A 15,229-nucleotide genomic window follows, 5' to 3' on the forward strand; every position below is an offset into this window, starting at 1 on the left:
AAAGATTAAATGGAAACAAATTAGAGTAGTTTCTCAGAAGTGAGTTGTTTTTTTTTAGATGGGAGAATTATCAGATATAAACTTTGAAATGCATATTTTGGTAAAGTTCAGTAAGGATATTTAAGTATATTTTGTGATTTTACTTAGCTTTATATTTCTTATTTAAATTAAACTTTGCTTTGAGAAGAGAAAGAAAATGAATACACTGGGTGCAGCATTTCCTGATCCTTCAGAATCTTTCATGAGCCAAGAATCTATGTCTGCTTAAAATTTGCAGGAGTGACCACAGCATTTGTCTTTCCATGGAGGAGTATGTGGCTTCTCTTCTGTGTTGCATCCTGACTTTGTTCCAATACAGACAGTCCAGTGAGCCTGGCAGGCTGCCAATGTGTTCAGGGACAGTCGTCTGTTCTCTGAGCTAAGTCTCTCCCCAGGGCTGAAATCTGAACTGACCGAGCCCTGAAACTCTGAGAGGTGGAGATGCTTTTTGTATTCCACCCCCAGCAGAACAGACTTTAGTGCTAGAGAAGTAATAATAACAACAACAGCAATAATGATAGCTAACATTTTAGCCTTCTGGGGACTAAGCTACCCAGCCTCGAGGGATCCCTGTTGCTTTCCTCTGTCCACCAGTCATCACCCCACTTCTGAAACCAGTTTCTGTATCATCCAGGATTGTTCAGTGGCAAGCAACACTGTATGCCCTCTGGTTTCATTTACTCTTCATGGCCACCCTATATATAACAATGGGCATACATTGTAAAGTTACATACATTGTACATACAATTACATACACTATACATATAATTGCATGCATTGTACATACAGTTACATACACTTTACATACAATTACATATATTCTACATATAATTACATACATTGTACATATAATTACATACACTGTACAATGTCGTCATTGTTCTCATCCTCAGATTTAAAGATGAGGAAACTGAACTTGAAACAGATGAAATGACCTGCCAAAGGCCCCACAGCTCGTAACTGGTGTAACCAGAGCTTAACCCTACCTCTGTCTGCATTATTTTAACCACTTCAAATCCTGATGTGTTCGTGTTGGTGTGCTGGGGACACCTGTCCGCTGAATTGAAATGGATCAATTCCTACCATAGGTCATTGACCATCATTTGCACCCAGGAGAATGTGAAATGGTATAAAATACCTGTTTTTAGCCATACACACAGAGGGAAAGTTGAACTTAACCGATAGAGTTTAATTAGACTTCCCTGGAGCTCAAACGATAAAGAATCTGCCAGCAATGCAGGAGACCAGGGTTTGATCCCTGGGTCGGGAAAATCCTCTGGCTAGAGGGAATGGTGATCCACTGTAGTATTCTTGCCCGGAAAATCCCATAGACAGAGGAGCCTGGCGGGCTACAGTCGTGGGGTTGCAAAACATTGGACGTGACTGAGCAACCAATACACAGGGATCTAAGTCCAAATTGAGCTTAATTTGGTTTAGTGCTAATTAATGCTCTCTTATCTTTATCTTATACTTGCATGTTCAGTCGTGTCTGACTCTTTGCAACCCCATGGACTGTAGCCCACCAGGCTCCTCTGTCCATGGGATTCTCCCAGCAAGAACACTGGAGTAGGTTGCCATTTCCAACTCCTAGGGATCTTCCTGACCCAGGGATCCAACCTGCGTCTCCTGCATTGAAAGGCGGATTCTTTACCACTGCGCCACCAAACCCTTCAATTCATACTCTAGTCCTTGCCACTTGAACTGACACTGAGCTGATTCTTCCAAAAGTAGGCATGAGTTGACCAGGCAAAGATGTAAGAAGGGTGTCCCTAGCATAGGGACAGTGTGGATGGGCCCTCATTCTGGAATGCAGCACGTGTGTGGAGCAGGTTCTATTGGCCAGTCTGCAACAGGCATGAGGACCCAAAGAGAAAGAGGCATGTGGCTGCTAGAACCCGCCCTGTTTCAGGTCTGTGCTAGACACGGATGAAATAGAGATGAATCAGACAAGGTTCATGTCCTCAGCTAGCATACTATCAAGGAACCAGAACATACATCACTTATATTACTGATAAGAATAAAAGCAGGTAACATTTAAAAGGTCACATTTTAGTGGAAGATTGATAAGGAGTGGGAATGCCTTTCCTCCAGCATGTCTAAGCCAAGGATATAGGGACTTCCTTCTGAAAACTTCCATTCATTGAACATTCCTGTGGGCCAGGCACTGGGGGCGTCATACCCCCAACACAAAGGCAACTCAGAGACCATTGTCATGCCCATTTTGCAGATTAGAAAACTAAGACTCAGGGAACCTACTTAAAATCCAATGGCAAGAAAGTGGCAAACATCAGAGAGAAATTTCTACCAATGCTTTTCCAAAAACAGATTTCACTGAAGCCAAGTTTTAGCTTTCCCACTTACATGACCTTTATTTTTAAGATTCAATCTTTTGATGTCCTCCCAAGGAGGCCTTGTCTTATCCCCCTCAAAACCAAATCAAATAACTGGCTGTAATCAGTCATTATAAAGGGATGCAGAATTTAGTTAAGCAAATGTTCTGCTCATTTGAGATGTCTCGTGGCATATGAGGAAAACCAGATTTCAGAGAGTTGAGATACAATCAAATAGACTTCACACACACACACGGCTGAATGGCGATTCACTTCTTCGTTCGTGATTCCAGCAGCGTTCTTGGATCAGGCTTGGCCTCTAGGTGCTGATTCTTGTCAGTTACCTTTCCATTACAGCCATCTGGAGAAAGAGTTGACATGTTAAGAGTTCCCACTGATAGAATGTCAGATAAACTGCCTGTTAGAATGGCTGGTGTGTGCTTAAAATGAAAAATGTGTGTCTTAGAAATGTTCTGTGAAAGTGTTTAAGAAATGGCTTGCCAGTTCCTGCAAATGCAATGAGCATGTTTTAATTCTGCATGGTTTTCGCCAGTAACAAAGATAAACCCAATTAAAGGCAATTGGGTTTTATTGTCCAGGTGGTTATCTAGTTTGCCATCTGCCTGTGTGGAGAAGAGTTGTCCCCTGGTGCCTTTGTACTTTAGTCCACCTAGTGTCTTCCCCCATCCCAAGAATCTCCCTGTTTGTCGACATCCCCTGCTGCCCCTACTAGACGACATGGACCGTGGCCATCTGACCCATTGCAGTTCCAGGGGTCTGGCATCTGACTGCCAAAGTGGGGCATTGTGTTTCCCAGGAGAGCAAACAGAACTTGCAAAGTCTTGGAGTCATGAAAGAGCACTGAACGATTCTAGAACTTCAGGTCTTCCCGAAGACTGAAAGGACAGGGCCAGCCCATAACCCACTTTGCAGCCTCGCTGAGGAGCTGGGACACTGTCCTGCAGGAGATGGAGCACCACGGAGGATATTAAGTCGAAGAAGGGGTGCAATAGGCTTATGTTTTACATCTTACGACTCCTTCCCTGAGGATGGATTTGAGAGGAGTTTGGAAGCTGGGATGGCACTTCATCCAGTTCACTTGTCCTCAGGTGCCCAACGGTAGCTATAATTATGCCCACGGGATCTAGGAAGAGTCCAGCATCTAGCTTTCCCTGTATCCTTGGGTCTTTTTAAAATTTTTTTCTTTAATTTTTAAAATTTATTTATTTTTGTTTGCACTGGGTCTTTGTCACTACACTCGGGCTTTCTCTAGTTACGAGAGCAGGGGCTCCTCTATAGTTGTGGTGTGTGGGCTGCTTGTTGTGGTGGCTTCTCTTGTTGCGGGGCACAGGGTCTGGGTACAGGAGTGTTGGCTTCATAGCGTTGGATCGTGGGCTCTAAAGCACGGGCTCAGTAGTTGTGGCACACAGGCTTAGTTGCTCTGCAGCATGTGGGATCTTCCCGGACCAAGGATCGAACCTATGTCCCTTACAGGGGCAGGAGGATTCTTATCCACTGTACCCCCAGGGAAGTCCAGTACTCGTGTTTTTGCAGTGGAAACCCACTGCAATCAAATCAGGGGTTGCCTTCTCTTATCTCCAGCTGCCTTTGCCCTTGCCTCTTCAGAGAACCCTGAACTTGGCCTTTCCTCTAGTTGTTCTGGAGTTCTAGCCTTCCTGAGAGATTTCCTAGCAGGCAAGAAGACTTCAGGAAGGTTCAAGCATGAACCATCTGGAAAGTCGAGGAAAGTGATGGCAGTATCTCTCCTCCACCCCCAAAGAAATAAGCCTTATGGATCAGTTCAGTTCAGTCGCTCAGTCATGTCCAACTCTGCGACCCCATGAATCGCAGCACGCCAGGCCTCCCTGTCCATCACCAACTCCCGGAGCCCACCCAAACTCATGTGCATCGAGTCAGTGATGCCATCCAGCCATCTTATCCTCTGTCGTCCCCTTCTCCTCCTGCCCCCAATCCCTCCCAGCATCAGGGTCTTTTCAAATGAGTCAGCTTTTCGCATCAGGTAGCCAAAGTCTCGGAGTTTCAGCTTCAAAGTCAATCCTTCCAATGAACACCCAGGATGATCTCCTTTAGGATGGACTGGTTGGATCTCCTTGCAGTCCAAGGGACTCTTAAGAGTCTTCTCCAATACCACAGGTCAAAAGCCTTATGGATAAAAGGGTCTAAATCCATTCCTGAGATGGGGTGCAGTGAGAAGGATCAAAGTGGCTGGGCTCAGATTGTAGACAAGGGCCTCAGAAAGGCCCACACCCTGGACAGAAGGCTTTATCTGTGCCAATTCCTGATGTGCAATGTATGCATGACAGAGGTCCCCTTGGAATGAGGTAGGGGGCTTCAGAAGGTAGCTGTGGTTTCCCGGCTCTTTATAAAGAAATGGAGCACGTTTCTGCAGCCTATTTACCGCAGGAAAGTGGGATTGAAAACAGTTTGCCCTCTGAACTTGGGGGATGAGATCTGAACTTCTGCTTCACCTCTTTTAAGACTTTGGCCAAACTGTTAAATCTGTGTGTCCCGCTTCATTCACATATAAGCTAGTACCCACTTGATAGGGTTATTGTGGAAAGGAGGAGGAAGAGGAGCACTTAGCACGTCGCAGACAACAAAAGGCACGTTTTCTGCATTGTTGTTATGAAGTGTTTTCTCACTGCCCAGCATCTCCCGCAGATCAGAGACATAGGGAACAGCATTCCTGGCAGAGGGAACAGAACAGGCAAAGGCACAAAGTGAATGTCGTGCTGTCTGCCTCCGTGGGCAAAGCCCTGCCTGGGGGCAGGCACTCTGCTGGGCTCGGCAGCTGCATCTGTGAGCCACGATGGCTGGTGCTCCCCTCGGGTGCTTGTTAAATGTGCCAGTGAATAACTGTTGAGTACTTACTGTGTGTCAGGTCCTGGAGGAACAGAACAGAATTAGACCCAGTGCCTGCTGTCCTCATGACTCTAGCCAGACTCCTGAAAAGCACTGTTCAAGGTGCCCAGTTGAAAATGGCAGGCATGGGATTTTCTGCACCCTCCCCACCCCCACCCCCACCCCTTGCTGCTTGACAAAAGGTTCATTTGGGTCGCACTGGTTGTTGGTACCTTGGGGAAACCCAGCCGGTCTGCTGAAGAACCCCGCAAGCCTCCCCTGCTCTATCTCCTTCACAGTTTCCTTCTTCCTCCGCATCGCTGGTGGCAGCTGGCTCGGTTCCCATGTAATCATGTGAGTGCCAGCCATGCCTTCATGAACAGTTCCACATCTGGAAATTTAATCCTACAGAATCTTACCCACAGGTGGAAAGATAAATGTGTGACAACGTTCATAGGAGCAGTACCTGTATGGGGGGAGGTGGGTGAGAAAGCAACCTAAGTGTCCATCACTAGGGGATTGGCCGTGCCCGTTCCATAGGCATCTGTGCAGCCACTGAGAGGATGAAGTCTTCCTGTGTGTGCTGATCAGACAGAAAATGATACATCATTACATCAAAAGTCACGTGCATGCATGTTCCCATCTCTGTAATTAAAAATACGTGTAAACACGACAGCATCTACTTCATAGGGTCATCATGAGCCATAAGTGGGTTAATAGGTGAAAAGTGCTTGGAACAGTGTCTGATCCACACAGTAAGCACTCAAATGTTAGATCCTGGAGGAGGGCATGGCAACCCACTGCAGTATTCTTGCCTTAGAGAATCCCATGGGCAGAGGAGCCTGGCGGGCCACAGTTCATGGGATTGCAAAAGGGTCGGACACGACTGAGTGACTAAGCACAAGTGTTAGATGCTATTTTTACCTCTGCTTTTATTTCATTCTCTATCTTGCTGTAGCCTAAGTTTCATAGTTATAATTTTAAAAGCACAGGAAATGGTTACAATTAACCTTCCCACTACCGTGGTTTTCTGTACTCTTGGGCTCCTCATAGAAGGATGGAAGATGACATTTCTCTTAGGGTCACACAGCCCTCGGCAGATCCATGTGTCTGGGGTCACAAACTTGTCTTGATTTGCCCAGAACTGTCTGATTTTAAAATGAAAAATTCTGTGTCCTGGGCACCCCCTCAGTTCTGGGCACCCCAGGACAGATGACCACTCTCCATATGCCTTTGGTGGCCCAGTTGCTTTAGGAAGACTACAGACAAGGCATCAATATTGCTTTTCATATATTAGGAGAAAACATAAAAATAATACATCCGAATGGAATATTATTTAGCCTTATAAAGGACAGAAATTCTGACCCATGTAACCACATGGATGAACCTTGAGGACACTGTGCTGTGTGAAAGAAGTCAGTCACAAAAAGATAAACGCTGTATGATCTGATTTATGTGAGGTCTTAGAGTCTAACTACTCTGCATATTCACAGAGACAGAAAGAAGGATGGTGGCCAGGGGCAGAGGGGGATGTGGGGAGTTGTTTAATGGACTCAGTTTCAGTTCTGCAAGATGAAAAGAGTTCTGAAGATGGATGGTGGTGATGTTTGCACAGCAGCATGAAAGTTCTTAAGACAACCAAACGGTACAAACTGAAAATGGTTAAGACGGCAAATCTTATGTGTGTTTTGCCACAATTTAAAACTTAAAATAAATTTAAAATATAAAATACATGTTAAATATTTTAAATAGTAAAATAAAAAGGTACATCCACTACCACAAATACGGTTGCATACAGTAATGCTAAGGTGGTATTTAAATTGAACAGCCATAGGAAATAACGGCACAGATGATACCCTCATGGAAGAAGTTGGGGAAATAATGTAGTATATTCTGAGCTCAGACTGAAGGCGCCTCCGTCCTCAGCTTGTGCTGCTCCACAGGCCTCCATCTGCTGCCCCCAACCACATTTCTGCTCCACAAATGGCCCACCCATTGCAAACAGGAGGGCTAAATCCAGTGCCCTCTGGGCTCTGTGCATGCCTGGCAGCATCAGTGGTTTGAAATCCTGAATCCTGACATTCACGATACTCTGTGCTGAGCTTGGCCTTAGCACCGTCAGCCTCACCAGCAACCATGAGTACCTGGTGACAGGGGCTTAGCATCTGTTACCAGGAGAGTGGTGTCGGGCACAGCGCGGTGGGTAGGAGGGACCCAGAGGAGGGCAGTTAGCTTGGTGTTGGGCTCCTTCTAAGTGAGGCAGGGCAGGCCCACCCTCCTCACCCTGCCACACGCTGCCAGCGGACAGGCTGGCCTGGGCCTGGGCTGGGTGCCCGTGGACCTAAGAGCTATACCCCTCCCTCCTGTGTGTCCTCACGCCCAGAACCATATGCACATCAGACACAGGAGACAGTGCGGTGACCTCTGGGAGCCAGTTCCTAACTCTGCCACCAGCTGGGAGATTGTAGACAAGTTCCCTCCTGGGGGGCATTTCCCAAACCATGCTCTGTGGAACTTTCATGGGTGTGACGCTCAGAAAGCCTTCCGGGTTCAATTCAGGTTGTGTCTTCTACTGCTATCCCCAGTTCAAAATGTCTTAAGCTTCTGATGCTCACGATGGCAGTAATAATACTATTAAACAGCAGTTAACCTTTATCAAAAGGCTTATATGGGCTGGATGCTACCGCATGCATCTTAACACGCTTTATTTTATTTAATACTCCCAACACCTGAGGCTTATGGAGATGAAAGTAACTTGCCTGAAGTCTGGGCTCTCAAGAAGAGACCATGGGGAGAAGATGAAGGAAAGAGGAAGAGAATTAACTACCAATATTCATGCTCGGCTTAAAAGCAGCGCTTCCTAAACTTTAAAGGGCACACACATCACCCGGGAGTCTTGTTAAAAGGCACATTTTAACTCAATAGGTCTTGGGTGGAGCTGAGACAGGGCATGTCTAACAGCAGTGGGCCGAAGCTGCTGGTCCCAAGACCAGGCTCTGAATGAGGAGGCTTTGGAACACTTGAGTTTTCTCTTGTGCCCGAGATGAGATTCATCCCCTCATTCATGCACTAATTCATTCATTCATCCATCCATTCATGTGTAGATGCCACCTAGTAGCAAAGAACTGGAACTTTGCATTTGGAACCAGGTTCTAATCCCAGTTCTGCTCTGTTCAGTAAATGAGCGTTTTCTTTGAGCCTCAATTGCCCATCTATAAATGGGAATGGAACACATTTTAGAGACTCTTTTGTGACCATTAAACGTAATAAATTGTAGCAAAAGTCTTGGGGGCCCAGATCATGGTGGACGTTCCATAAATGATGGTGTTTCAGGAGCTTATTTTACTACTCATATGTTTATTTAACCCTTTCAAGCGAGGTTTCTAGATGGTTCCAATAGATTTGTTTACATTAAAACAAATGTATTTATTAAAATAAATTATTTGTCATATATATTTACTTACATATTTCCATAAAGATGTCCCAGTAGCTCCAAAAGCTATCGTGATGGGCCCCAGGGTCCCCACCATGAATGCGAGACGTGTCTTCCAAAAGGTGGAAAGAAATTGAGGAGGAGACAGCCACACGTTGATGAGCTGCACAGACCACTTGGCACATGACTCTACCAGAAAGGAGGAGTGAGAAGTGCTTGTGAAGGGGAGAGAGCCAGAGACTGGGTAAAATGACAGCCCATCCCAAGCTGCTAATTATCCAGAGGGAACTAAATATTACGTAGGCAATTATCAACAGGCGTCTGAAAGCCACAATAGGGAAACCTGGTCCCCAGCCTGGTCCCTGCAGAAGGGCTCAGGCCACGGGTTTTATTTAGCATGCAGGGCAGGCTCTTCACCCAAGGAGGGGGTGGTGGCCGGGTAACCTTCGTGTCCAGCCAAGCCAGGACCCAGTGCTGTGCTTTGAAAATCGGCTTTACCCACAAGCTCTGGACCTGGAAGCCGCCGCCCCCTCCCCATCGGCCCTCCCTCCCCGAAGATGTCATCTTTTGAGACGATTTCATGTGGAAGCATCGCTAAGTAAATTCGCTAAATGCCTATTCATCCCTGTCAGATGGGGACGCGGTGAAGCGGTAAATGTGAAAATGGCCCCAGCTCGGGGCCCTGAAAGGCACTTTCTGGGGCTGCCAAATGAAGCCGCAGCCGCTGACCCTGGGAGGACTGAGGCTTCGCGAGAGAGGGGCGCGGGAGCCCGGCCCAGCCCCTCCAATCCTCCCACCGAGGCCGCTGAGAGGCCCCTGTTTATTATTCCTGCTGCCAGGGACCCATTCAGAGGTTAACTTGTCCCTGTATTCATCGGGAGGACAATAATGAACTGTCGCAGAGAGTGGTGAGGGGGTTGGTAAAGAGGCACCTCTAAGCCATGGAGCTGGAACAGGCCTCTGTGATTTGGAAAGAGAGGTTGCTTAATTTCCTTTCCAGGCTGGTTTAGTTTCCACCTCTCCAGGACCTTCAAGAAGCCCTTTGCCCACCGCTCTCCATCACTGGGTGTGAGGCACGCCTGGGCTTCACCCTGCCCGCCTGCAGAGATGCTCCACGTGGGCACGGACACGTGGGCTTGGCCTTCTGTCTGCGTCCCCAGGCTTCACCCTTGTGCATATCGGCAGGGCTAAGCTGTCTGCGTTTGCGCCCGTGTGGATTTACCTTGTTGCAGACATGCGGGTTTTTTCTGGCGTTCGCCAGCCACTAGAACGGCCGGTTTTGAAGTGGTTGATTTCCACACTAGGACCGGCTGTCGGCAGTGCTGGGTTCTGCTGCAGCATCTCTTAACTGCTCTGTCCCCCCTCCGCTGGAATTATGAGTTGGTCAACAAGAGTTGGCCAATCAGAGAGCAGGGGCTTGGCGTGGCGCGACTTCGGGTGATGCAGGAAAAAGAGAGAGGGAGGGATGGCTGGGGGCGGCCCCGATAGGCTGGCGAGAGGCCAAGAGCAGAGCACCTTACATTTATTGTGCACCTACTGTATGCCCTCATGTACCCAGTTATCCATCAGCATGTATATCTACTTCGTGCAGGGCAGCCAGGTGAAGGCTGTCCCTCAGAGGTTGAATGCCTTACCCTAGGACACACAACAGGGTCAGGAGTGGAGCTGAGATCGATCTCCAGCCCCTACTGCTTCCAGAGTGCAGGCGTCGCTTTCTGAGGCACCCACCTGCCCCCCACCCCCCACAAAGTTCTAGCCTCCTTTCTCTCCCCAGAGATGCACCTTCACCTGTTCTCCCAATTTGAAAGGATGGTTAACCCTTTCCTTCTAAGTAACCCCCCACCCCCACCCCCACCCCCAGCAGAGAAGCTGATGATCAAGGAGCTGTCACTTCAGCACCATTTACCTGTTTGGGTTTATTCAGCGTAAGAGGCGACTGCGTTCCTGGCAGATGGAGACCCGTGTGACTGCCTTTTAAAATACTGTCACAGCTGTGTGCACAAGCTGATTAGCTGTGATGCACTGCTAGTGCTGAGATTGATGGGATAAATTTGGGATAACAATGCTGGGAACGATGTCACCTGTTTGTATTGCACTTCATATTTCTTAAAGCTCTCTCAATCAGTAGCCCAGGGGCTAGGGAGCATTTAGCATTCATTCATTCATTGATGCATTCGTTTCTCAAAGTGCATTTGAAGGTGTCACTTTAAACTCATCTCACCTTTAGTCATCCACTCATCCAGCAAGCATTGCTGTACCTCCTACTATGATTACTGTACCTCCTACTATGTGCCAGTGATGAGCGAGTTTGATTAGGTTCTGTCCTCATGGAGCTTACATCCTAATGTAAGCAAATTTAGCCCTTTCGGATGGTGATGAGATCATATGTAAATAGAGTGATATGTTAGGTGAAGGGGAGCGGGTGCTGCTTTAGGTTGGGGACCTAAAAACAGCCTTTTTCATGAGGTGACATTTGAGAGGAAATCTGGATGACAAGAACAGACATAGAAAGATATGGGGCAGAATTTCCCAGGCACAGTTCAGTTCAGTTCAGTCGCTCAGTCGTGTCCGACTCTTTGCAACCCCATGGACTGCAGCATGCCAGGCCTCCCTGTCCATCACCAACTCCTGGTGTTTACTCAAACACATGTCCATTGAGTCGGTGATGCCATCCAACCATCTCATCCTCTGTCATCCCCTTCTCCTCCTGCCTTCAACCTTTCCCAGCATCAGAGTCTTTTCCAGTGAGTCAGCTCTTCGCATCAGGTGGCCAAAATATTGGAGTTTCAGCTTCAGCATCAGCCCTTCCAATGAATAATCAGGGTTGATTTCCTTTAGGATGGACTGGTTGGATCTCCTTGCAGTCTAAAGGACTCTCAAGAGTCTTCTCCAACACCACAGTTCAAAAGCATCAATTCTTCAGTGCTCGGCTTTCTTTATAGTCCAACTCTCACATCCATACATGACTACTGGAAAAACCACAGCCAGGCACAGTGAGAGCAAAGGCCCTGAGGTTACTTTGTACCTGCCACCGAGATATTCACTGATGTCCTATTGTTTGCCAATCCCAGTGCTGGGTCCTGGGGATTCCAAAACAAGTAAGACACTACACTAATTCTCAAGGAGTTCACAGCATATGGGAGTGTGTAGGACACAAACATACAAACAGTCCATTTTAACATACTTTGGTAAACTTGGTGATGGAGGTACATAAAAGAAGATGCCTCATGCACCTGCGAGGTATAAATGAAGGAGGGGATGTGGTTGCTGTGGCAAAGAAGGGAGCCAGTCACAAGTGTCCATGGTCTCTGGAGGGCTCTGACTTTCCTCTTGGTTTGCTTCCACAGGACAAATGACCAGCTGGTGGCATTTCTCTCCCGATACCGAGACATGAATTTCTTGAAGTCGCATGGCCGGGACAATGCAAGGTAGTATATCTTCCCTCTACCCTTGTGCAAAAGAGAAATGAAATCTGAGTCATCATTTGGGGGCTTCCTTCTAGGCTGGTTTGATGCAACCAGAAATAAGTTGAGGACGGGAGAGAGGCATGGCACAGCTGGGCCTTGGCCCTTCCTGTGCAGAATCTGAAGTGGTCTCTCCTGCCAGCCAGAAACAGAGAGAACAGCGAATGTGTCTCATCATGTCATATAAGCATTTTCATGAGCCCGTGTTCTCATGGCAGTCCTCTGAGGAAAGTAGGGTAATCATTTTATGCTCATTTTATTGGGAGGAAGACCGAGGCCCATAGTTCAAGTTCATGATGTTCCATGAACATACGTTCGGTTCGCCAGTCATTCAGCAAATATTCACATGGGGCCCAATGTGTGCCAGGCACCCTTCTAGAGGTGAATGAGACAAAACCCTCACTCTCATGTAATTTACTTTCAAGCAGGAAAGAGTCTCACACCAGAAGGGAGTTGGAGTCAAGGAAACCAACTTTCCTCCCTGTGCCTTCACCATTGCCTCACTCTTGCTGTCTAAGTTGTGGGCAGGGATTTGAGGCAGCAGAATCCTTTGTGCCTCTCTCACTTAAACTGAGCGAAGCCAAACAGCATCACTACAGTCCCCCCTCATTGTTGTTGTTGTTCAGTCGCTCAGGCATGTCCTACTCTTTGCGACCCCATCGACTGCAGCACGCCAGGCCTCCCTGTCCATCACCAACTCCCAGAGCTCACTCAAACTCATGTCCATCGAGTCGGTGATGCCATCCAACCATCTCATCCTCTGTCATCCCCTTCTCCTCCTGCCTTCAATCCTTCCAGCATCAGGGTCTTTTCCAATGAGTCAGTTCTTTGCATCAGGTGGCAGAAGTATTGGAGGGTCAGCTTCAGCACCAGTCCTTCCAGTGAACATTCAGGGTTGATTTCCCTTTGAGTTGAGTCCATATCTCTGTGGCCAAAGATCTGCTAGAAGGGCTACAGTCTTGAGCACCCTCTGTAGGAGAGGTCACATGATCCGCTTCACCATCTAGAAAGAAAAAACCATTACAAACCCACTCAGGATCACTCTGCCAGCTTTTTTAAAAGGCTTATTTATTTTTAATTGGAGGATAATTGCATTACAATGTTATGTTTGTTTCTGACATACATCAACATGAATCAACCATAGGGCTCTGCCATCTTAGAACCTTTTTCTAGTGTTGAACTCAGAACTTAATCTGACAGTTCACAGGATAATTTTAGCATGTTAACGTTTGGCCTTGGTTCTGGTTTTGTTCTGTTTAATTCAGGTGCTTCATTTGAAAATTAATAGCCCCATTTTAAAAAATAGCAATGTTTCCAGCTCATCTTAAAAGATCCACTTAAATGTCCACTTACTCTGTGCCTGAATGTTCTCATGAAGGTTGTATTGTCTTAGACAAAGCCCGTGTTCTACAGGACCCTGCAGTCCTTGCTGCCTTCTCCCCTGCCTGGTCCCACTGGCCCTTCAGTTTGCCCATCTCTGCTGTTGGTGTTCTCCACCGCTGCTGCTGGGGCTGTCATCATGGCTGGCTCTGTGATCCACTTTGCCCAGATATCCACAGCAGGGAGAGACAGAGGCAAGCAGTGGGCTCCATTTCCTGAGTTTTCAAGAAGTAATCCCAAAATCCTTGGGTTGCATCACTTTCCTTAATTTTGACTTTGACTTCATCCAACTGTCTGTTTATAGACCCGTCTTGTCCAACTGACAGTCTGCATTCTTTACATTTAATAGCAACCCCCAGACTTGAGGATGCTCTGTAAATTAGCACAGATTAGTATAGCATGTTTTGGCCACTAAGCTGGACAAACCTGGGTGGATAAAGAAGATATCCACTGTAATACACTATAGCCATGTAGTGTATTGTGTTCCTGCTAAGCGCCTATCACTCTGCTGCCCCTTTTCACACAGGATCCAGCTTTATTTTATAGTCACTCAGATTCCATGGAGGTGGTAAGTTACCAGAACTAGCCCAGATTTTGTTTCCACCACCCTTAGATAGAGAATGAAGACCCTTATTATTTATAACACATGGTTTGTGCAAAGTTACATCATGAGAAAAAAAAATCCCCTGTAAGTTGATAAACTTGTGTCTAAATTACATCCACCCTAGTATTGTTGTTTTAGCCTACTCAGTATTATTCTCTGTCTGCTATTTCCAGGCACTGTGCTAAGAACTGGGTATGGCACAGAGGTTAAGACTGTGAGTTTTGGGAGTCATACCTCCCGGGTTGAAGTCCTGATCTACCATGTCCTGGCTGTGTTGCATTGGACTGGTGACTTAACCTGTCTGAGCCTATTCCCTTATCTGTACAATGGAAATATTAATGGACTTATACTCATGAGATCATTGGAAGGATTGAATGAGATGCTGTGTATAAAGCATTTGGCAACATCATAAATCTCTATGATGGTGATGGTGGGGTGGTGGTGGTGATGGTGGGGTGGTGTCATCGATGATAAACATCAGACTGAAACACTGCAGGCGGGAGAAATAAATAGTCGATGTATAGGCCAGGGTTGTGCCTTTGGTTTTATGAGTATGTCTTGTCCAGTTGATGTGCCTCCGGAGTTGACAGGTGGTACCCAAATGGCACAGCAGGATACAGAGCAGGATAAAGACTCCGGCTCAGGAGACATTGCTTGCACCTCCCTCTAAACCCTAAAACCCAAGGCTCTCTGGACAGACGAGCTCACAAGTTCCAACACTCAGGCGTAGTCCTCAGCCAGGATTCACTCACTTAGATGAATTAAGGGTTTAAATAGTAAAATGAGCCATCAGCCGCCACTGTCTCCTCTTTGGCAGCTGGGGCCTCCCTGCTGTGGGAACAAGCCCTAGCCATGCACATCTTCCCTTGTGTCACCCACAGGGGCACCCTGGGCGAGGCTTGGCTCTGGTTCTGCACTGATTGTATGTTAGGAAAACTTTTTTTTTTTTTTTTGTGGGAAATGACAGAAACTCAGTTTAAACTTGATTAAAGGGTAAGGAAGTTATTGGATGATTCAACTAAAACAGTAGTATCTGACTTTGGACATTGCTGAATCAAGCAGTTCAAATGATATCGTCAAGCCCAGACTCTTAGTTCTTTTGAAAATTATTTCTAAT

At 46.9% G+C, this 15,229-nt stretch overlaps 1 protein-coding gene and 1 long non-coding RNA gene across 2 annotated transcripts in view; one reads left to right on the forward strand and one right to left on the reverse strand.

Moving 5' to 3' along the window:
* The window catches only part of XYLT1 (xylosyltransferase 1), a 346,464-nt gene that overhangs the window by 281,368 nt on the left and 49,867 nt on the right, over nucleotides 1-15,229 (forward strand). Inside the window, exon 6 of the mRNA XM_055561345.1 lies at nucleotides 12,012-12,092. Coding sequence (XP_055417320.1) covers nucleotides 12,012-12,092 — 81 coding nt within the window. The remainder of the gene's footprint in view (nucleotides 1-12,011; nucleotides 12,093-15,229) is intronic.
* On the reverse strand, nucleotides 2,538-10,663 carry LOC129637313 (uncharacterized). Its single transcript, XR_008707427.1, has 3 exons — nucleotides 10,571-10,663; nucleotides 8,696-8,853; nucleotides 2,538-2,730 (listed from the first exon to the last, which is right to left on the reverse strand). It is a non-coding gene; the product is annotated as an uncharacterized LOC129637313 (long non-coding RNA).

This window comes from Bubalus kerabau, chromosome 23 (assembly GCF_029407905.1).
Source record: "Bubalus kerabau isolate K-KA32 ecotype Philippines breed swamp buffalo chromosome 23, PCC_UOA_SB_1v2, whole genome shotgun sequence".
Taxonomy (NCBI): Eukaryota; Metazoa; Chordata; class Mammalia; order Artiodactyla; family Bovidae; genus Bubalus; species Bubalus kerabau.